Source organism: Topomyia yanbarensis, chromosome 3, assembly GCF_030247195.1.
Source record: "Topomyia yanbarensis strain Yona2022 chromosome 3, ASM3024719v1, whole genome shotgun sequence".
Taxonomy (NCBI): Eukaryota; Metazoa; Arthropoda; class Insecta; order Diptera; family Culicidae; genus Topomyia; species Topomyia yanbarensis.
The window spans coordinates 417,759,059-417,783,133 of NC_080672.1; the positions used below are offsets into that span (position 1 = coordinate 417,759,059).

Sequence of the window (24,075 nt, forward strand, 5' to 3'; positions counted from 1 at the left end):
TCAACGTCCGACGTAAGTCGAGATTTCCCGTGAGTGGGCTTGTCGGGTTAGATCAGGGTTCAGCCGATGATGCGTTGATCGTTCACGTTCATAGATATATAAGAAGTGATCGATTCCTGATACGCTAACGATCGAATGAACCAACGACTTTTTGGTGCAGATAAATTTGATCGGTATTATACGTAAGGAAACGAACGATTTTCGGTATCAACAAAGTACACAGAGCTCCTAACACTCTCAAATTATATCAGTCTTTCAATCTTGAAACAACATAAAACGGAAAACAATATTTACAATTAAATATCACACCTGAAACTCCTGTAGTTCACCCCAACTGGGTCCCATTTTTACCTTCACCCTCAACGGTAAACTGAGTTTGGCACAATTTTCCATGCTGGATTTCAAAATTTTAGCTACCTTGCGCGCCTGCTCACGAGGCACTTCGAAAATCAGCTCGTCGTGCATATGCAACACCAACTCAACCTGCCCCAATCGCAACGATCCCCGATACTTGCAAAGATTCCGCATCATTCGTAGAATTGCATTCTTCAGGATGTCAGCAGCGGAACCCTGCACAGTTGTACAAACGGCTTGCCGTTCCGCTTCCGATCGTTTCTTAGGGTCCGAACTCTGAATCGCCGGCAAGTAGCGCCTTCGCCCGGTCAGTGTTTCAATATATCCACGATCTCTCGTGATCTGTATCACCTTGTCAGCGTACCGCCGAATATCCGGATAGGTGGAATGAAACTGTTCCATCAATGTACGTGCCATGTCCTCTTCCACGTTCAACTCAGCGGCCATCGCTTTAACTCCCATGCCGTAGATTACTCCGTACACGATCGCTTTGGTACAATTCCTCAGCTCATCGGAAACCTGACTATCGTCCGGAATTCGATTCCATCTAGCGGCGATGCTTCGGAATACATCTTTCCCGTCACTCATAGCGGATAGCAGTTTTCGGTCCTGTGATAGATGGGTTAGCACACATAATTCCAGTTGGCAGAAGTCAGCGGAGAGAAGAACTCTTGCTGGATCCGAACAAGCAAATGTGCTGCGACAGCTGAATACCTCAGCATTACCCGGGTCGATTTCGACCTGAAAAGAAAAATATGTTATTTGATACATTGATAAAAAAAATAGTTGAGTTTCAAACCGTGAAATCTTTGACCACTGTTTGCAGGTTCGGTTCATGCATTGTGATCCGTCCAGTGGAGGTGAAACAAAAACTTGTTCCATAGATTCGTTTCCCATCGCGAATCGCTCGATACAACGGCTCGATAGTTCTGCCTAAATTACTCTCAATCTTTCGGTAAGCAATCACAAGCGCAGCCAACGGGGAATCAATTCGTTCCAGCACCTGACGGGTCGTTCTGGTCCGTCCATTACGATCTCGTGGGACTTTCAGTGCAGCCGCCACGTCACTGGTCGAAGCAAAGTCCAGCTTACGACCACCATTCAGTTGTCGTACCCGTTCCGCGATTCGTTCCTTTGCTTGCTGGAGTCGTTCAATCAGTCGGTTCAGTTTACTACGGTCAACGGGAAAACCAACCAGTTCCATTCGGGTCAGCGTTAGATGCAGTGGCATTTCTCGGTTGGAAAAAGTTGTTAGCATGTCTTGCGGTCGATCCAGATGCTCGAACTGTTCCAGCTGAGCAGTGATCATGTGATGGACGAGGAAACTTTCAACGGTGCATCTAGGAGCAGGGGAAACAGTTAGTACGTGAGGGAAAGTTAGTTATGGGTCAGTACCTAATTCGTCCATCGATTGCACTCATGTAGTGGAGCGCGGGGCCAATGGAGCCTGGACAGCGGCCAGCAAGTTGGCATATGGAAGACATTTCCGGGCAGTATTGTTGAATCTATGGAGGTTTTGGATTATTAATAAAAGAATTGACTCAAATCGAAACACTCACCATCGCCTGCAGTGGGATGATCTTATCCTCAGCCTGCAAAAGCCAATTAGCTACCTTCGGGTCACGTATGTTTACCGTAAGCTCCTGGTCCAGCGTAAGCAATCCACTTCTATATACCATTTTTAGTTGATCTTTTGCATCAAAGATGTCCACCGTGAGATTATTGCGTTGAAATAAGTCTCTAACAAGCTGCTGTTTCAAACTACAATCGATTCGGTCGTCTTTCCGTAAATTCAAGTAATAGACGGCATTCTCCGGTGTGTCGCTACTTGGTTCTGGGAACGTAAAAGCTACTCCACTGATGTATAAATTTTCTTCAAACACGTACTGATAAGCTTTCAGGATGTCTTCCTGTTCGCTTTTAGTTCGCTGATTGATCAACAAATTACCACCGATAACCGCTTTTGACCGATCGAATTTACTAACGGCAAAAGCAACGCCAACCGAACTTACTTGTTCAAGTTCTTCGCGGAACCGCTGGAACAGAGACAAATCTACACACAGCTCTACAATCTTAAAACTATCATATTTTCCACCCTGAGAATTCGAAGTTTTGTCTTCGCTCAGCACATGCGAGAAGTTCATTATAAGCGAATTATGAAACTGCTCAATTGCCCGATTACTGTCCGATTCGGAAACTTCAAACGATGCTACCGACGCTTGCTTGCGACTCGATTGATCTCGTTGCTCTTCTGTCTGTTCCAACACCGGCACAGTCTCACTGTCGGCAACGACAGGCTCAACGTCTGCCCCCTCTCCAGTATCATCCTGCCAATCCGGATTACGAACCCCCGTGTCTAGTTGAATATAGTTCCGAGCTTCTTTGACCAACAACCGAGCCGCATCGGTTACCGTCAGTCCCGCTCGTCCTGTGACATACAGATTTCTCAGATTGTTTCTTCTGCGAGCCTCAAATTCATCTTCGCCCTCCCGTTTTTGCTCGGTTTGAAAACCGACGCTCGTGTATAGAATTCTCTCCACCGCCAACGGGTCGGTATTGGCCAGCTCCAGCAGTCCGGTGATACCTGCGTTAAACAGCATACGTGCTCGTTGTCCATTCAAGCTAGAAATCCGCATCAGATCGAGCAGATCAGGTTGTATCCCAAAAAATAGACGCTCCTTAAACTGAGACACGATCATCGCCAGCAGGTTCCAGTTCAGTGAGGTACAGAACGATGTTACGATTCCTGTTGATTGAGAAAAAGTGAATGATAGTGGGATAACCGAATGTGATTGTAGTTACCTGCAAAAGTAGCCGCCACCTGCTGCAAGCTCTGCAAAAGCCCCCTAGTGCATACGAATTCATGTGCCACCTCGCTCAAGGGTTTTTCATCCACCAGTTCCTTAAGAGCCAGTGCCGTATAGAACCGCTTATGAATCTGTAGCGATTGATAGTCATCCGAGTTAACGTTCCCGCGTAGTGCCTTCACCAGGAAAGCCTCCCGCACACCCACCAATTCTCCGACCCGTTTCATCGGCTCGGGTAGTTTCTCCCAACGCGTTAGATAGGCCATCCAATCAATGCTCTGCCACTGATAGCTAACGGAGTAGGGCGTCACCAGGTAGATGGCATGCAGTTCTGTTTCCAACACGAAACACTGTCGAGATTTTTGCAGTTCGCTGAACAGCAGGAAACCATCTCGCGGTGGCATTGAAGCGGCAAGACACGCACTGCCAAGCTGCGTTGCCGTCAGCAGGGTTTCTCCGGTTTCTTCATTGTGTTGCATCCGGATGAATTCGTATTCCAACAGAAATCGAACGCAACTGGCAATGGAATCGGTTTTATCAGTTTGATCAGCATCGCGATCGCTGCCAGTCATGGTCCGTCCCGGTTTCCGGTGACTTCGCTCTAGGGTGTCCAAATTGAAGCTGAATGGGCACTTTTTCTCGCAACTATAGAGAGTACAGTTGACGAACGTTTCCAAATCGGTGGTCGTGCAGGCCATCCCGGATGCGATGATCTCCAGAATAGCACGCTTCAGATGACTCTGGAAATTAATGTGAGAAAATGTTAGACATATCTAAATAATTGAATTGTCTAGATCATAACTATATATCATGAACCACACTTGAACTCATGAACCCGTTGAAGCGGCTTGTTCGACGGCCTTCGAAACCGGTACAGAACCGAGATTAAAAATGTTCAGTCAGATAAAGAAGTGTCAGCGATTGCACTCAATGTCCATCGAAGATGGGAAGTACCATCCATCAGACTCGTTTCACGCAACTTTCGCCGGATCTGCATTTCTGAACTATATTGAAATGGGAAAAGGTCGTCTGTTTGTACCGCGGGTCACGAAGTGTTCCAATAGGGAGGGACATTATTTGGCTCCACTTGCCAACTCTAGACCTTATTCAACCTCGCCTGAACTTTCTCGTAAGGGCCCTACCCTAGGTTATCCTAAACAAGGGTAAAAAATAAATATCTTCATCAATTAGAAGTGCTGCAACAAATCCGGAGATAATACCTCCTGGTCTGGGGAAATTGAGATACAACCAGAAGCTCCCAGCACTTTCCGGGGCACTGAAATCCCAAGTGTTCCTATTTTATAATTAGAAACTCAGCCTAAAACGGGATTCCTTGAATTTCCTGACATTGTGGACTGGATATTCGCAGCTTTCAACATTACCGATCCTCTGAAAAGCATGCAGGTTACTATTCTATTAACAGTAAGAACATTTTTAAAACAGTTGACTGAACAATAGCCCCTAATTGTAGCGATCATATCCTTCGATGGCCAGCTTATTAAGCGGAGTACGGATGTTTCTATTTTCACTCCGCTGCGAAAATACATTTCATCAAACTACAGAGAATCCACACACTTATTTTTTCTGCCGAATTTCAGCTTTTTTCGCATCTTTTGCCAAAATCCCAACAGCTGGAATCCTAGTAAACAACTTTTTTGCTGAGATTTCAGTAAAAGTAACGTTTGATAGCTGAGACTGTGAAACAATTTCACCGAAAATCAACAAACAAATCTTATTTTACTGAGATATCAGTTTCTAAATTTGCTGACTATACGGCTGTTGGAAAGTTGCCGAGCCGAATTGAGTGTGCAATACTGTTGTTTGCGTATTGCTTCGGGTTGCATGCACTCAATTCATACGCTGAGTCTTGGTGGGCTTCCTTCCGCTGAAAAATCGATTTTGGGACCTCTGACATCGATCGCTTATTCGATGTGATATCCTGAACCCGTTAGTAATGTACTATGTTCTTGTACTTCGATTACATGGCACAGAACATCAAATCATTTTCGTATAACTTTAACCGTGCTCATCTCTTAGATACTTCTGATTCAACTCATCACATCCATGAAGGAAGAGATTTGTGGAATCCCGCCCACAAGTTTTTTTTATAATTAATACCATCGACTGCGGCAAAAAATTCTACACTGGTGGATTAATTCTCGAAGGGTCTACAGGCTTCAATTTACGTCGCATAATTAGCTGCCATTCAGTATACTCTTGGGAACATTGATACCATGTCCGCAGACCATTAATTCATCGTTTTGAAAATTTCAGCTCCATCGAGACCCTCCGTGCGGTGAATCCTAGAAAACACTCATCGCGTATTTCCTGGGGGAAAATACGGGAACATCTAAGTGCTTTATCTGAACAATCTGGCCAGATTACCTTGGTTTGGGTCCCGTCACACTGCTCTATTGCGGACAATGAGAAGGCGGAATCTTTAGTCAAACTTGGCGACATTTGTGGGACCAATTTGCTTCAATGTATTTTTCAGTATCTTTCGCCAACGAGCATCTGGGACGGTTGCTACATTCCATTATCCCAAAGGTGTCAACAAAGGCTTGGATGCGAGCCGGAACTTTATTTGTACGATGTTAAGGCTCATGTCTACCATTACACGTTTGATGCGTATCTCCGTCGTATAGCGCTTGCTGACAGTAATCATTGTGTTTGTGAGAACGGCTATCACGACATCGAGCATGTTGTTTGGCTGCGCGCAGAGTACTGTGATGCTAGGTCCCAACAAATAGATTTCCTTTGGGCCCGAGGTAGATCATCGTATATCGCAGTCCGGGACGTCTTGGCAAGCCGTGACCACTCCTACTGAGTTACTAATCTGAGTTAAAACATTCAAGTTACAAACGATTTTGTCTTGCGCCAATGCAATGCTTTGGTTTTGATGATGGAATAAAAAGTAGAAGCAGAAACAACGGCAGCCATTTTAGCTGCCAGCTTGTGACTCTCTTCATGATGTCCTTAAATGCATTCTTCCCATCCATGGTGACCACAGCACAGTATCAATCTCCTCTTCGCTTCTGTTTAAATGCCTTCTCAGCACTCTCGAGCACTATCTGAATTGCATCCACTGTCGATGCTCCTTTACGGCATCCATGCAATTTGTCAAGCTGTTAAGGATGATTCTTTCCAGGAGTTTTCCAGGAAACATGTAGGCCTATTCGAGGCCAGATCGCTCGATGGCTTCCCTGGATTCAACAGTAACACCAGCTTCTGTACCTTCCACATTTCGGGGAAGTTGCCTTCTTCTAAACACTTCTGCATCACCATACTGAACATATCCGGGCATACCAGGATCGCAGCTTTCAGCACCACGTTTGGTATTCCATCCGGACCAGTGGCTTTCTTTGATTTCAGGCGATGCTTCTGCAATCTCATCGTTGGTCACTTGCCGATCGTCCGTGTTTACTTATTTGTATTCGTCGTACGGTGTCGGTGGCCAGGTAGTTGGATCGTGCTTCGGAAAGAGACCCTCAACGATTATCTTCAGCAGGAAAACTGGAACGAACAGTTTGTTTCACGAAATGAAAAATGACTTTTTGGTCACGGATCACTGACAAAAATATTCATTTTGCGTCAAATGGCCGACGTTTCGAAGAATTATCTCTTCATCTTCAGGGCAAAAACGACCACAAGAAAATATTTGTAGCCGTTTTTCCCTGAAGATGAAGGGATCCTTCGATATTTGACGCAAAATTAATATTTTTTCCATAAATTCGTGACTAAAAAGCAATCCTTTATTTTATTTTCTTTAACTTACCCGGGCACATTGCGGCTGACATCGTCGAGTCCATTATTATTGTCATCACGATTCGGTACGGGTGGCAATCTGACTTGCTAAGCTTGATCTTCGGTTTTGAGGTGGTCCAAGCTTCCCGAAACGCTCCCTTGCGGTCTTCTCTATCAGGCTCCGATACTGCTCTCTGAGCCCGTCTTCTGGCTCTTAGAAGGCAGCGCGTAGTGTACTGTGTGGCTTCACTTTTCGTGGCATTGTAGCGTCACAAGATGCCACAACACTTCTTGTTAGATCAACCACATCCACGTTCTCGGCCCCGCCGTAGGGCCGGAATGCCTTAACGAAAAAGTCTTTGTTGAAAGCTTTCGTCTTCCACTTTCGCTCGCCGGTCATCCTTCTCCGTACTGCTGCAGGGTTCCGCTGGCCGATACGGTATTAAATTTCGTTGGCGGTCACTATGGGTATACTTCTCGCACACTCTCCAGTCCAAATTCGCCGTCAGTGAAGGACTGTCTCTCCGAAATGTGCTAACGATATCTTCATTGCACAATCGTAGTTCTAACTTCGCTAGACCTACCTGCAGGATACATCCTTTTGTGTTGGTTACTCTACTGCCCCACTTCACAGCCCAGACGTTGAAATCACCACCAATGACTACCAGTTTCCGACCGATCAACGCATCGGTTATCTGCTCCAGCATTAGGTTGAACTGCTCCACTGTCCACCTTGGAGGTGCGTAACAGCTGCACACGAAGACGTCGTTGATTTTGGCGATCACAAAGCCCCCGTATGAGCGTTTTAACACTTCTTGAATGGGGAATCTGTTCATAACTTGTATCACAGTTGTTCCCGATTTATCCGACCCCCAGTTGCCACCCGTCGGATGGCCATTTCAGTCCTCTGAGGTGCCTTCGGCCTCTGCATTCAGTCTCTCGCAAGATGATCCGTCTCCCCACATTTCCAGCAGCGGGCATCTCGACTATCCGACCGTAAATTACCAGTAGACGAATCATCGCTCTCTAGGTCCTCCTCTTTAGCCGGATTGTCATGTGCACCTCGTCCTGGTTGCAGTGTTGCCTCAGTTCACCTCTTAGCTCATCCAACGTCTTGATCTCATTCGGGTCCATGCACACAATTCCTGTCTCCGGGATTAAGGCTTTAACTTCTGCCTTTTCACCCATTGATTTGGTAATAGTTTCCTGCAATGTCGAGTTGTTAATCGTGGAATCTTTCTTCAAGTCAAACAGCATATCGCCTTTTTGGATACCTCTGATTTTTACCACGTTTTCCCCCAAAATCCTTCAGCTTCGGGCCTTCTTGAGCAGTGTTGCTTAAATTGTCGCGTCATTGGCTTTGACGAGCACGGCTTCTCTCTTTGGCGCCTTCTGACGAGCCGAAGGTTTTCCTTTCCTCTTCTACTCCCCTTATCGCTCTTTCTTCTGTTTTTGCTGTTTCCCATGTTTCTCCTTCCGACCTACAACGGTAATCCAGCTTTCTCCCTGTTGAATGGCGTCCCTTCGACAGTCAGGGCGACCTCGCGCATCTGCCTCTTGAGTACGTCTGGTTTTCCATGTCCAGGCAAGGATCTTACCTTCTTTGGAGTCATGGAAACTGGCGTGTTCTCTATTCCAATTAACTTCTCTTTTCCCTGCTTCGGAGGAGCTAAGAAAACGGCAGCCTTTGCCGACGCCAGCTACTTCAACCCTCAGTGTTGCCGTTTCGTATTCCTTCACAGGGGACTCTACCCTAAAAAACATCCTATGATTTAAGAGCCTAACGACCTGTTCAGGGTATCATCCAATCCATATGTGGAATCGTTGCACTATATTGGTTAAAGTTCGTGTGTACTTTTTTTTATTACGATGGCGCGTTATAGACCTGAGATTTATTTCCATAATGTCCTTATGGACATTGTTTCTCATGACAACAATTTGTGGAGTTTCTCCATCAAGCACTTCGCTGCCTGGTTGTTGTTGCTGCGGCTTCTCTTCATCCTGCTTTTGCTGAATAGCTTCAGTTGCTGCTGGTGGTAGTGACCTTTTCTCTCCATATCTCCATTCGTTGTACGTAGTCGTCTCTTTGATCCCATGGTTATCTATGCAAGCAGGAAGGTCATGCTAGGGTTGACACTATCCTTCACGGGGACTAATGTTCAGAGTTTTATCGGTGTAAAATCGGGAATGGCTTATCCGAACTTAGTACCTCCAGCTAATTGGTGACGAGTTTTGAACATACTCGGAAACCTGTAAGAGTTTTGTCGAGACGGAGGCAACCGTGCTGTTAGCCCACTCCCCGTTTCAAGTCGGTGTCATCTTTTCTTACTCAGGGAATAGGACAGCACGCCTGTCAGCCCAAAGTCGCCGTCCACTGCATGATCCGTGTCCTGTCCGTGGACGTTCGCCATGGCCAGGATGCCATAATCAGGATGTTACTGACGTCGATCCTGATGTGCAGGTTTGCACTCCGGTTGGGCAAGGGTGCTTTTATTGCCAAGATCTCGCTTCGTCGGAGTTTCTATCGGAATCATGGCTTTTTAGAGTTTCGACAGAGCCCAATGTTGCACCAACCATACCATATTCCAGCAAGACTCCTCAACTCGCCATAGGGCCTGGTGGGGGTCGCTAAGCCCTTGAACTTCTGTCCTTACTGCTCCTGTTTTTTATGGTAAAGTTTAAAAAATTTCAAAAGCCTGACCTGGGTGGGACTCTACTTACTATCGTGCCCTTTTTTGTCCTTTTTTGCCCTTATTCCCCGCGGAACTCCATCACCTTCTTCTTTGGCTCACAATTTTTCCGCAGCTATCTCAATCCATAAAGCGGCTCGACTATGAGCCATTTAATTCTCGACTCTTCTGTTGCTTCTTGTCTCCATCTATTACATTTAGCTCTCATCACAGTAAGCCGTTTAGATGCTGATTCCATGAGCCTCCTGTTTCCGTAAGGCATTCAGCTCCCAGCTTTATCACTAGTCGCCGGCGGTGGACTAACTCTACACGCAACCATAAAATAACCTACAGAATAAGTACTTTTAACTTAAATTTAGGTACTTTTGAGCTGTGCGTCGCTTTCGCACTTATTAGTGTTGTCAAAAACAAAACGAGAGATTCGACTCAGTCGAGGTCTTCCGTGCAGTAAGGTACTTTTAAGTTGTTTGGGATATACTCAAAATTAGGTAAATTCAACTTAAATTTAAGTAAATTAAACTCAAGGTTGAGTTATTATTTTTGCCGTAGTTAAATGGAAACTACCTTCAACACGGTTTACCCAATTTTACCTTCCTGCACGATACCACGAGATTGAGTCAAAAGTACTGAATTTTAGGTAGTTTTTCGGTGGCGTGTACTACGCCGACTGAGTTTCCCGGTGGAGGATTTTCTCCCGACCCCGATACCCGCTTTCTTGACCCATTTAGCTTCCAGCTTTATCGAGATCTACTCGAATATTATTCGGCGGTGAAACTACCCTACTACGACTCCGATTTCTCTCGGTACTGATGTCTGTTTCGTAAGCCAATCAGAATCTACCCTTCTGTGAATTCCTTTGCGGTGAATTTATCCCGATACCTATGCTTGTTTTCGTGAAATATTTAATTCCCCGCTTCGTATCGGGGCCAGCCAGTAGGATAAGATAGGATAGTTTTATTTGTGGGACTTTAACTTTGTGGTCATTCGTCCCTGCAAGTAGGTACCGAGGTCTGTCCTGCGATTCCGGGTGAAGCGTAGCTTTCGGTTCCCTGGTGCCCCAACGACCCATTGTTGGCTGTTGTACGCGATCTACTCGAACTAGTCCCCGGGGGCGGATCCGGTGAAGCCTGGCATCCGGTTCGTTGGCACCCCGATGACCTGAACTCGGTGCAGTGTTGCGTACTACTCAACTGGTCCACGGGGGTGGATCTAGTCTACTGCTGCAGAGAGTTTCACAGCGACGGAATTTTTCCCGAATCCAATTCTTTGTTGTCGACAACGCTGCTTTGTTGGTTCCTTCACCACTTCCTCTGCAGCTTGGAGAGTATACTCGCCATTACTCCGTTGACCGTATCCCAGATATGCTCATCGTGGCACATCTCTTCGACGATATTATCGACTGGCACGTCTACTGCCCCTGTGTGTATGGATGCGTTTTTAAAAATATATAGATAAGAAAAATTACCTCGGGCCCAAAGGGAATCAATTAGGTGGGACCTGGTAAAACAGTCCTCGGCACACAGCCAAACAGCATATCTTGATGTCGTAATAGCCATTCTCACAAGCAAATCCTGTACGACGGAGATGTACATCAAACGTGTAATGGTTGGACATGAGCCTTGACATCGTGACCCGGCCCTTAAACCAAGCATTCGTCGATAACTTTGCGATTATGAAATGTAGCCACCGTCCCACATGCCCATCGCTCCATAAAGTTTGACAACTACCAAGCGTCCTCTGACGAGATACTGAAAAAAATCGTTGAAGCAAATTGGTCTTTCATAAATGTCTTTCTGATGTGTTCACCTTGGCTAAATAGTCCGCCTTCCCCCGCGGGTGCCCGCAATAGATCAGTGTGACGGGCCCAAACCAAGGTAATCTGGTCAGATTGTTCAGATAAAGCACTCTGTTATCGTATTTTTTCCTGAAAATACAGTGAGTGCTTTCTAGGCTTCAACGCACGGAGGGCTTCAATAAAGCTGAGACCGTCCGAAACGATAAAGGGCAATGATCCCAAGGATATACTGAATGGCAGATAATTCTGCGACACAAATGTGATGCGGGATCACTGAGTTTGAATGAGTCAGCAACATTTTCATTGAAGATACCGATCCGCCGAGAATTAAAGGTAGTAGAGTTGATGGTATTTGTTTCCACACATCAACGTCTGTAGAGCTGTCGCATTTTATGACGAGGGAAAACTGTTCTGTTCATGGTGCAGTAAGAACTCGCGGTCACTTAGATAAATTCCGTGGGTTTACTCAGTAGAACTAGGCACTTATTATAAGCCCAAACTGTTCAGTATAAAACGTGGCACTGTTCTGTATGTAATTCATTTTCTTCTATATTGTGACCTTGTAGTATGATAAGGTTTGTTACAAGTTATTAGGAATAACTATTGAAAATAATTAACTATGAATAATGATTGACTGTTCTGATTGCAATTTGTACTATATATAGGTTGCTCCAATTGTTAGATAAACACAACTGTTCTGTTCAGGAAGTGAGAATCTTCTAGAAAGCTGACTGCAGTATGAGTGTTGAACGCAACAATCTCTTCCGTAACGCCTATGCTAGTTGGTTCATTATGCGATACCTAACTGTCCTGTATTACAGTAAACTCCCACTTCCTCTAACTTATACAATACTAAAGCTGGCGCAAACAGTATTTATTATAAAAAATATTTGGGATCACCTGTGTGATCCGGGATTCGAAAAATCTCTTCCTTCATGGATGTGTCGAAAACACCGTTGAATCAGAAATATAAGCTCTTCAAGTCTTTCGCAATTTGCAATCACCCACGGGTTCAAGATATTGCATCGGATCAGCAATCGATATGAGAGGTCCCAAAAACGTTTTTTCATCGTATGTGGTCGAGTGCATGCAATCCAAGGCAATACGCAAACAACGATGCTGGATTCTCTCTAGCTTGATGAAATGTATGTTCGCAGCAGAGCGAAAACAGAAACATCCGTGATCCATCACCGACAATATCGTTGTTTGGTACAGCACGATCAGGTCTCCTGGATGGGCACCCCGCCATGTTCCGGTTATTGTACGGAGAAAGTCGATCTTTTGTTGACATTTCTGTTTCAGACACCGCGGTGCCGAATACCTATGGTTTCCGCAATACAGCAAATTGAGCCTTAAAACCGCTCAGGTAAACGGATTCGATTTTTGCAATCCTTGTACTAAACGGGGCTACCCTGTTTGGCATAAAGTCACTTGGCATAGCGTCGTTTGGCATAATGCCCATATGGCATAAGAACTAATTTGATAGTGGTCATTTGGCATAATGGCCATTTAGCATAAAATGTACAGGGCATTGAATGCTATTAAGGCCGTTTGGCATAATGGTCGTTTGGTATAAAGGTCTTTTGGCATAATGGTCGTTCGGCATAAGAGCCATTCCGCATAAAGCATGAAAATACTCGTTCAAATTTTTAGGGGTTTTGATTCAGTGAAATAATATGTTGTTAATAAAATTATCTTTCAAAAAATATTTTATTGTTGATCAATTTAATGTTTAATAATTTAATAGTTTATCAATATTATCATCACTGAGCTCTTGATCCCAAGTTCGCCGCAATTGATTCTAGATATTCTAGCACATTATTGTAGGAATCCATATTGTCTTTTTGATGCTCTCGTCAATTTTCTGACTAGTAACTTTGCGTTTTTTACTAGTGTTGCAAGAGAGGTAGCTACTAATCTGCCCTGCTGTATATTTCTCCTCTACACGCAATTCTTTTATTATATTGTATATACCAATACGACGCCCAACAGCAGTATTCCATCGGCTATGCCAACTTTCAATTTGATTGGCGGTACGGGGAATGTTGCTGAGAATATTGTCATATATCGACCACAACTGAGGCGGATAAAATGGTTCCGTTCGAATTTCGCGTCCCTCAAATGTAACACGCCGAACTCTGCCTTTCACGTAGTTTTCTTCTACGTATCGGAAAAAAGAATTTGACTCTTTGGGTGCTGACGCTTTCAATTCATCGAAAGCTCTTACGATTTTTGCCGCTGGCAAAAAGGCAAATGACTGCACTCGTTTAAAATACTAAAAAAATAGAGTACTACTATTTGTCAGTCCGCTACTTTGTACATTCTTCCAGAGGTTTTGACACCAATGGAAGAAGCACCCGTTATGTTTGGCTTCTAGAAATTCAGCCGCGACTGAATTTATAATGGCCTTTTCAAAATCCGAGAGTATTACCTCTGGATTTAAATCGATGCCTATCTTTTCGGCTGCTTCCACAATTGTAGCAAACAGTTTCCTATATAGTGCTTCAGTCTTGGAAGTCATTAGGGCGTACACCATAGGGAAAGTGTGTTCATTGGAAGGTGCACAACTACCATGAATGGTAAATAACTGGCGAAATAAACCCGGTACGCTGTCAAAAGTGCCATCTATCACCCAGTACTTTGCAGAAGCTAATTTTTTTAAATGTTCGTTCGTTGTAAATATGAGCACTCTGTCCTTGTCCAAACCGGTATCGGCTAATAGAAATTTATCGCCATCTATCGAAACGGTAAGCTCTTGCGGGACGACAAATTCCTTCAACGTTTTTAGCTCCTCATATTTTTTCTGTGAGCCGGCTGAGCGTGCTTCTCTATTTTCCGTTGCGCATTCAGGGAAATACGTTGTTGAACTTCGTTTGGAAAAGTAGCAGAAACTAATCGTATCATTTTTGCCGGTCCACCATGATCTTCCGTTGCTTTTCTTTTTAATGCAGATCTGTAATTGATTTGTAACACGTGGATTGGATCATATTCGTGGTTATGTTCTGTTTTGGAAACTAATTTATGTATTCCATCACATTTTTTCGTAACCACTCGGGATCGACACTGCCGACCTACGCTCCCGGTTGAGTGACTTCTACCTTTACACTCCCAGTAATATATACTATCCACCTGTGAATACAATGAAAAACTTTGTAATACCACGTGATGTGTTCATAACCTTGATGAAAATGTAACGGCATGTGATCATGTGACCAATAGATGAAAAAATATTTCAAGCTAATACACGTACCGGTTTTCTGTTAGAATAGTACACAAATCCTCGGTAGCTTAGCACATCTTTATTCTTTGAACTTTTCAGAATTTTTGGCAATGGGTCTACAGTCTCTTCTTCGAATCAAAGAAAATCCTCTTCATCGGACATTTTGAATTACACAGCACGTATGAGCTCTCCAACCGTTTTCCACTAAATGAATATAAATACATTGTGGAGAGAGCAGAACTGCGATTGAGTGTACTGAGCTAATGAGTGCCGGATAACTATCGGTATCTCAATTGGTTATGCCAGCGGTATATCACCACGCCACGTTTTTCACTCTATACGAACTAACACGCCACACATGTCGATAGGTAAGAAAGTTGGGAATGCGTTATTTGATAATAGTTCGTTTGGCATGACAATAAATAAAATAGGCTGTGATTCGGCAAAATGGTTATCTGTCATTCAAACTTCCAGAAAGCTGTTAGCGCTGAACCTGCACCTATGATTGAGTATGCCAGACAATCGTGTTGATCACAGGTTTGCTAGTGAGAGGTTTTTGACGAAAACCGGCGGATTCTCAGAGGCTTTGTGCCACTTCGTATCTTTGTCGCTGCATATTTAAATGAAACAGAGGAGTTTGTTTGCCAATAGTATATATTTATAATTAAACTTGTCGTAAACCCAAACTAATTAAACAACAAATTCATAGCCCCTATGTTTGAATAATCCGGTCAAATGAGCGAATCACAGATTTGCTTACGAGGGGCCGCCGCTTCCGCAACCGGTCGACGGCAACCTCGCCCAGCGCATCCTCAGCGACTTTGCACCGCTTGGATCGTCGGGCTCGGTTATGCGGCAAAGTCGCATTGCTCTAGGTACGTCTTAAACACTAGAGCAGTGAAGAAACCGATAGTAGTAAGTGTAAATCCATCAATAAATTGTCATTTCTTAAATTTGGTAAAACCTGGTAATGATCATGCTATTAATTATCGTCTGGGTCAGAGTACCGTAATAGGACTGGCTGTGTAGTAATTTTTACATGTTATAAAGAAGGATAATAAGCTTATTATTTCAGTTATTGAAACACTGTTTTGAAAAGCAACAATTCGCTGGCCAAAAACTTCGGGCTTATAAAGAAAGGAGTTTTCATGATGTGGAGAAGTGATACGTTTGCATACGATGGGAACGAGCCGGATGACCATTACCTGAAGATGCAAATAATTATGCCAAATGTCCGCTATGTTAAATGACTTTCAGTTTTATCACTTTGTCAAATGCCAAATTACAGTTTTCCGAAGTTAAAAATAATTATGCCGAATTTCTGTTATGCCAAATAACCCGATTCCCTATCCGATAGTTTCAAGTTCCAGTAAAGCTTGAAAATTCGCTAGGAACATGTGTACTTTTTAAGTATTTTCCGAGCTGCTGGTTGCTTGTGTTGGTTTAAATGCAATGTTGATATCAACCTTCGTCAAAATGTGCACTTAGTGCGATTCCAAGAACTGCTCATGTTTGAAAGAAGGAATCAACTTCAGTGAGAAAAATAATATTTCAGTGTCAGATTGATTACATAGAAAACTAGAGTAAGCATGAAATTGCTTTGAGTGCTTTGAGAACTTTTGTATTTAGAACAATGTTGGTCATCTTATATGAAAGTTAACATAATCGTGATTTTTTTTTTTATTTTGATAATAGAGGTTTTACCCTTAAGGTCATTCGCCTCTTCGGGTTAGAAAAATCCCAGATGAACTGCGTACAAGGCAATCGATTTACCAACTACGCTATGCCTGCCCCCTATATTCGTGAAATGTCATTCAACAAGGAATCTGTAATTGTAATCTATTATTCATATGATAGTCTGTTAGTTTCAAACTACAGACCAAGGAAATTGGAGGGATTTGCGAAAACGAAATATTTTTTTGTATGGCGAATTTACGAATATTTGGATTGCGACCATTTTAAACTACTATTTATATAATATGAAATTTAATTCGTTATATAAAGTATCTTCAACGGTATTGGTATCTTGCTTTCCAAATTTTTGTTCTTCCGATGCCATACTTTTGTTTGCAGCCTAAATTCAAAAGAAGGAAAAATCTCAAGAATAGTTCATATTTAAAAGAAAAAAACCTCAAAACAAAATAATCAAAAGCTAATGACAATTTACTATATATGTATAAAAGAAGGCAAAATGTCAATGTAAGTTATAATCGAAATCAAAAATATTTTCGAAGAATTGACAATATTCAGGAGAATGTGAACGCTTAGAAATTCTTAGTTGCATTTAAAATCAATGAAATTAAAAAAAATTTTCATGTTCAAAGAAAAAAGAAAAACTAAAAAAATGTTGGCTGCATAATAGGTCTTCTCAAAAAGTGCAATGTGGAATGGCAGTACTGCCCATGATTGCGTATTTGTCCGTTTTCTATGGGATTTCCTATCTTTATGGGACTGATTTGCGAGCATGGGCAGTGTAGTTTTATTGAATTTACGGAAAATTCGGATAATTGGCATAGTTCATTTCGGGCAATGATATTTCGGGAAACTGCATCCCAGAATATTGCCGATTTGGTGACCTATTATTTCAGTTATTGACCTACAGGTCTACACCTGAGTAATTAGGTTTAATTACCATTATGCCAAATGGCTTTATGCCAAATGGTTATTATGCCAAATGGTCATTATGCCAAATCGGCATTATGCCAAATGGGCATTATGCCAAATGGCAATCTATCTTCAGTTTTGTTTTAGTCGATTATGCTAAATGACCTTTATGCCGAATGGCTTTATGCCAAACGACCACTCGACTCTCGCTATGGTTATTAGAGTGGGACATGGTTATATGAAAAAAATAAAATCTGGCTCCGAGTAACTTTTTGGGACCCATTTGGCTTCCAAAACAACTCTGCAAATTTTTAGCTCGATCGGTGAAACTATATTTTTGCGCCCACTGTTTAAAGTTTACATGGGATTTCGTATGGGGAAATTGTCTTTTGCAAATTAATTCTTCCAAGAGTCGTCCGTTACCTCCTAAAAATAAATAGATGTCTGATTTTTATAGGAAATTTGTCAAGGAAACAAACTCTAGAAGACTGCAAAACGATCTGATACTTGTGGAAAAAGCTGTTGAGCAAAAACTGATTGATGCCCTGAAAATTGATGAAAATTTCACTTTTCATAGCATCACTGCTTTTGACGATCAAATTATATACAAAATTTTTAACTTTCTCTTATTATGCACAAAAGAAGCCTCAATTTATCCCTCAAAACCTTGCGAAGTGGCCAAATAGTATAGATAAACGATTTGGACACATTAAGAGAGGATTAAAACATAATTGCGTATAATTAGACAACCAACAGCAGTGGTGCTAGAAAAAATGAATATTTTATCAATCGTCAGAGCATCAATCGATTTCTGCCTAATAACTTTTTTCTCAAGCGTCAGATCGTTTCGTGGTTTTCGAGACTTTGTTTCTTTGTCAAATTTCCTATAAAAGTCACATAACGATTTATTTTTAGGAAGTAATGGGCGACTCCTGGAGGAATTATTTTGTAAAAGTTAATTTTCCCATGCAAAATCTCATGTAAACTTTAAACAGTGGGCGCAAAAATATAGTTTAGCCGATCGAGCTAAGAATTTGCACAGTTGTTCTAGGGCCCAAATGATACCTAAAAAGTTGCTCGGAGCTGGAATGTAATTTTTGTCCCACCCTAATGGTTATGCCAAGTGGCTTTATGCCAAACGACTTTATGCTAAATGACGTTATGCCAAATGACTTTATGCCAAACGGGCTTCCCCCGTAGTAAACTGGGTGAAGAAGCTTGGTGGAATCAATCCGATGTTGCGCCGAAAACCGCGGCGTTTCCACTTCAGGACATTCTAGACCAATAGTTATATCCGCAGTAGCGGAACTGTTGCCGCTATTCATGAAACCACCAAAAGCATTCTTCGCCAATTCTTACTCTTGTGAAAATCACTAATAAAATATGGAAAATATGAGAGCAAACGACAAACGAAAAGAACAGTCCGTTCGCGCACAGCGCTTACTTCGATCTAACCATTTTGTCTCTTAAGCGGACCCTACACGAGCAGAAATATTGTCAATAAATAAAATATTGATCAACATATTTATGATGTAAGGGCATCTTGAAAATATTGATTCCATAGAATAGGGGTTGACGTATTGAAGTTTTGTCAATATTTTTTATTGACAATATTCTTGTTTCGTGTAGGGTCCGCTTTGCAGGCTATTTTATTTGAAAGAGCGAACCGTACCGTAACATTTCCAGCGAACAAAATTGGTCTTACTAGTCTGAGTCGCTAACCTGTGGGCAGACAATAATGAAGTTGGCCAGACACGGAACAGCAGCAAGCGTTTTTCTCAGAACAGCTCAAGACGTAACTCTCTCTACAAGAATGCATAGAAACCTCGACCGACTAACACCCAGAAAAAAATTGGACGACTGAAACTCTGGGTATCTTTGAACAGTTCAAATTAGATGTCAAACCATTAAGCTTTGCAGCCGATGATCCGCATATAAAACAATTAAGCATACCACAAAGAAGACAACAGGACGCACGCCATTACATTATCGTTATGGATGTTGTACTGCTTATTTGCGCTTGCGGCGAAAGCAACTCGTCTGTGGTCAGCTTTATAGATATCCTTGGCACTAAGAATGCTTACTAGTCGGTACCAAAATACCGCGAATATCTGCTGAGACCAGTACCATTTCTTCTTCAGACCAGATTGTCTAACCCACTTTGACCAAAATAGCAATACATAAAATACTCACATGTCCATCTCCATCCAGACAGGAAGCGATCGGTTTCAACTCCGCTTTCACAAGTCCCCAGCCGGTCTTCGAGTTTTGAGCATCACACATCAGTATTGATTCACCCAGCACGTCCCGCCCCTTCCGGCCAGCCCGACCAATCATCTGCCGATATGTCAGTGGATTCATCTGAGCCCCACCGAAGAGTGGCGTCCGAATGATAACCCTCCTAGCGGGCAGATTCACGCCACTGCTAAGAGTACTGGTTGCCACGATTACTCTCAACGTGCCATTCTTGAAACAACTTTCAATAATATCCCGCTCGTCCGTCGTTAATCCAGCGTGATGATATACACAACCGTAACGAGCGGTTTTTCCCAGCACCATATCCAAGCCGGTGGGACAATCCTTCAGCAGAGCAAGTGCTTCCTCTAGCTTCTTCTGATCCATCTCGGAGCGCAGTTTTTCACTCAGCTCGGACTCTGATTTCCGCAACGTATAAATGAACTCGGCAAGATGTAGAGTCAAACGTTCGCACCAATCCTTCGAAGGACAAAATACGATCACGGAGCATCCTTCTAGAATCGTTTCCAAGCAAAGCTGAGCGATATTATCCTGATCTCGCATGATATCCTTAAACGGTTCAGTGTCTATTTTTCGAATCAGTTTCCCCCGATTGTCGTAGATACAAGTACCAAGTTTAACCATCTCCTTCAATTCAATCGGACGAAAATCCGTTTGAAACTGTTCCGCCTTTAACCACTCCGTCAGCAGCTCCATGTTAGGCAAAGTCGCAGACATGGCTACGATTTGAATCCGTTCACCTAGTTTGGCACACACAAATCGAATCTTTGTCAGCAACAGCTCCAGTATGTAACCCCTGGAAGGGTCCGCTATTAAATGAACCTCATCCACCACAATCAGTCCAAGACCGGACAGTTTTTGCTGTTCAAGTAAGCGGTTCACGATCGAATTGGCTTTTTCAATAGTACATACAGCCACATCCACACTATCAAATCCTCCGGGAGCCGTATGTCCACCGAAGAAGCCTTCTACGCGGATTCCCGCGGGAGATAGAATTTCCTGTAAAAAAAAAAGATTTAATATTTCTATCTCATGAAATTTGTCCGTCCCACCTGCAGATAGAACATCTTCTCCCGCGCAACCGCCACAAACGGCAAAATGACGATCGCTTTCTTCTTTCTCTCTACGACGGTTTTCGCCACCAGAAACTCGCTTACGATCGTCTTACCACCGGACGTGGGAGCGCTATAAACCAGATTGGCCGTTTCCAGAATCACCTTTGCATTGGCAAGGCAATCCGCCTGCCACTGGAACAGTTCGGTAATTCCCTTTCTAGCATAAGCTTTGATGACGGCTGCCGGTAGACCCCAATTCGCTACGAGTCGAAGGTTTGTCGAAACATTCAACGACATCGGTTCACTGACAGAACTCTGACTTTTTTCCAGCTGGCATCGAAAGGACGATGAGGCAGCTGCTATCGTTTGATTGATTGTCGCATTTTGAGCGGAATGGTTGTCAATCCTTAGCGATTCTAGGACGGTATTTTTCGATCGCTCAACTTCCTGACTGAGCAGATCGTCAATTTTTTGCCGCTCTGATGCCGAATCGGCAACAGGAATTTGAGTAAAGTTGACGTTTTCTACCAGCGCAGAAACATCCTGAACGTCTAAGTCATCTTCTTTGACACGTAAAGACTCTTGAAGACCGGAAAATTCCATCAAATCTTCACTGCATATAAAATTATTGATCGAACTGCTGATCATTGGTTCCATCTTTTTTATGGGTTTGGTGGGAGCTTCTAGGGTAAAGACACTCTTGTCAAACAAATTCTCGTAGCCATTAGATTCGTGTACCGTCTCAACAAGACTTTGACTGCGAGGCTGCAAATCCATGGAAAAGTCGCTGCTTCCAAAGATATCTGCGCATTCGTTACTGTACCGTGAATGTTTAGTTTTATTTGCTGTTGTGTCCTTATGCCCAGATGTAACCTGTTAGAAGACAAAGTATAATCACAAAATTGTATTCGATTTAGAAACAACTACACAAACCGGCATTTCAAAACATATATCCGACTCCAGTAGTTTCGAAATATTGATTTCCTTCTGCGAATGTTCCTCGGAATTCTTCTCCACTTGCTGACGCCCAGACAACCCATCGAAGCGAATATCACTGCGGAACATTTCCGAGAAATTATCTCCAACCAAGCTGATCGGTTCCCGGCTCTCGCTGCGAGCTTTTTTACTTGTCTGCCGCTGCTGCTCTTCCGCAGCATTCAACGTCAACGAGTCGGATTTGTTTCGACGTAAGCCCTTCCTAGAGCGCGACTGAGTGCTAACGGTTCTTAGCCGTTCTCGTACACTTTTGTGTCGCGTTTCATTGCCCTTCAGTCGGCTGGAATTGGTTGGAGATTCATCGATGACTTCCAGCGTTTGCTGCTCATCACTGCTCTGTCGTTGGATGGTCTTGCTGGACCGAGTAGAGCGATGACCGGCGGCAGTGGGAGGTGTTGAGTTGGGAACGGGTCTGGAAGCTTGATTTTCGAGTGATTGCAATGTTCTGTCACCTAAAACCAGCGATTGGGAGAAGCCGGACATTGTTGGGTAACGATGTTAAAATAAATAATACAATAATACACTTAAATTACTAGAAAATGTAAAGAAAAACTAAAAATGATATTTGCAGCGACCGTTGCACAGAACACGGTCGTGCCTGATTAATTTTTGAACGTTGCAAATTGACATTTGCAGTTTTGTTTTGAGCCGATTATTTTTTGCGCCTCTTTCGTCGCCCTTCGGAAACGTGCTTTACTCAGCACTAAGCAGGGATGGCATCAGGACGACAGTACGGGCGGGTTGCATTTTCTTGCAGGGCGACGAATGAAATTCTTTTCAGCCACTTAATAAAAAAATTGATCCGTAAAAAAAATGAAAACCGATGTTCGTGGTCCACAGTTCTCTGTGAAGTCATTCCGGTGCTCTAAAGGCGCATTTCCAAACAGTTATTTTCGGATTCTACCGATCTTTACGTATTTTAAAAAGGAAAAATTTCCTCAAACCGAACCTAACCTTAAACGTTTTTGTGTTCCCGGTTGTATCCGGACGCAATCAACGTAAACCCATATAATTGTCGGCTTGTGTAGTGTTCCTAGCATCATCTCAACCATGGACAAAGATGACGTCTGATGCAACGCATGCCGAAAATCGTACCCGCCTGTGATAAAAAGAACAGTGCCGAAGAAGCGAAGCAACGAAAACATTTGCTGGATCCGTTGCGACCACTGTCTTAAGTCTTAAGTACACTAGTTACGTAAGGCTTTTTAGAGCTTTTCAACCTCCCCCTCCCCCCAGATAAGAGTTCATAAGATTTTAGCGAACTCCCCCTCCCCCTACATAAGATCTTATCATGATTATCGTAATTAAAAAATCGAATTAATTCATCTAATAATAAGATAGCGAAAACGATATGTATCCAGCTTTTCACGTGCCATAATGGCGGTCTAAATTGTTCAGTTCGTAATACGTTTAATAGCCCTTTTTTGACAATAATCGTTTACGTCAACCGTCCAGTGAGATTAAGTCATCCTACGTTAGTCCAATGCGTTGGATGTTTATTTAATGAACGCCCGACATCTTCAACTGGGCGTTGCTGTCAAGCTGGCGTAAACGATTATTGTCAAAAAGGGCAATTAAACGTATTACGAACTGAAAAATTTAGACCGCAATTATGGCTCATAAAAAGCTCGATAGAATTATTACAATAAAAATCATGACATAATTTAACTGTAATCATCTGCAGAATTTTAATTGCATGTCAATCTCGCCCAGTAGAAAGAATAACTGTTGACAGATATTCAGTAACTCCAATTTGGTCCACATGAGCTGCTTTGCTATATTCCACTTCTATGTGCTATATTCCACTTCCTTTGAATCTATTTTCTTGTGATGTAGAATTTAAAAGAGTTTATAACCTCTTCTGGCATGAATTTATGCTGAGTTCCCGCTGTGACGCTTATCGTACGCATAGCTTCGAGTTAACCATCTTCGAATTTTCTTGAATTAAAATTGAATTAAAAATACAGTCCACACTCTGGAAATATTAGACATTCAAGATCTTTGACAATCGCATGTTAGAACATTTTCCAGATACCTTGCGGGTTTGAATCGAACGTTTGAAAAGGACAAAGTCGGTCTAACAACACGAAGGGTATCAACACTTCTTAACTTGTAAGGCATATTGTGATTCCAGTTCCCGAACAGAACAATGTACATCCAAGAGCCAAAAAGTTACTCATATTGTTTGATATACAAGGATGTACCATACAAATGCAAATAGTTCCCTTTTCTTATTAAAAAGAATATTTTCCTTATGGATTTAATTTTTTAAACTTGTTTTATGATATTACGTAAGAAAGGACAAACGCTCCCTCCCCCTCAGATAAGAATTTGTAAGATATTTTGAAACTCCCCCTCCCCCTTTATGCCCTTAAGTAATTAGTGTATGGCCCCTAACTATTGGTATCTTTGCGAGATATGTGCAGTCCGTGGTTGCCTCATTCCCAGAGCGACGGCACATGCGGTATGTCTACCCAAATGGATCGAAAATTTGACCACTAAAGTTAGCGAACTAAAGAAACAACTTTCGAGCGATCGCTGTGATAGTAAAACG

At 42.8% G+C, this 24,075-nt stretch overlaps 1 protein-coding gene across 1 annotated transcript; it reads right to left on the bottom strand.

Annotated features, from left to right (window-relative positions):
• Positions 1 to 234: 234 nt before the first annotated feature.
• On the bottom strand, positions 235 to 22,144 carry LOC131694156 (DNA polymerase theta). The gene is made up of 8 exons (XM_058982625.1): positions 21,459 to 22,144; positions 20,523 to 21,398; positions 19,408 to 20,469; positions 3,157 to 3,901; positions 1,914 to 3,100; positions 1,750 to 1,859; positions 1,154 to 1,694; positions 235 to 1,095 (listed from the first exon to the last, which is right to left on the bottom strand). The coding sequence occupies exons 1-8, from the start codon at positions 22,002 to 22,004 to the stop codon at positions 304 to 306; spliced, it is 5,859 nt and encodes a 1,952-aa protein (XP_058838608.1). The 5' UTR covers positions 22,005 to 22,144; the 3' UTR covers positions 235 to 303.
• Between the last annotated feature and the right edge of the window lie 1,931 nt (positions 22,145 to 24,075).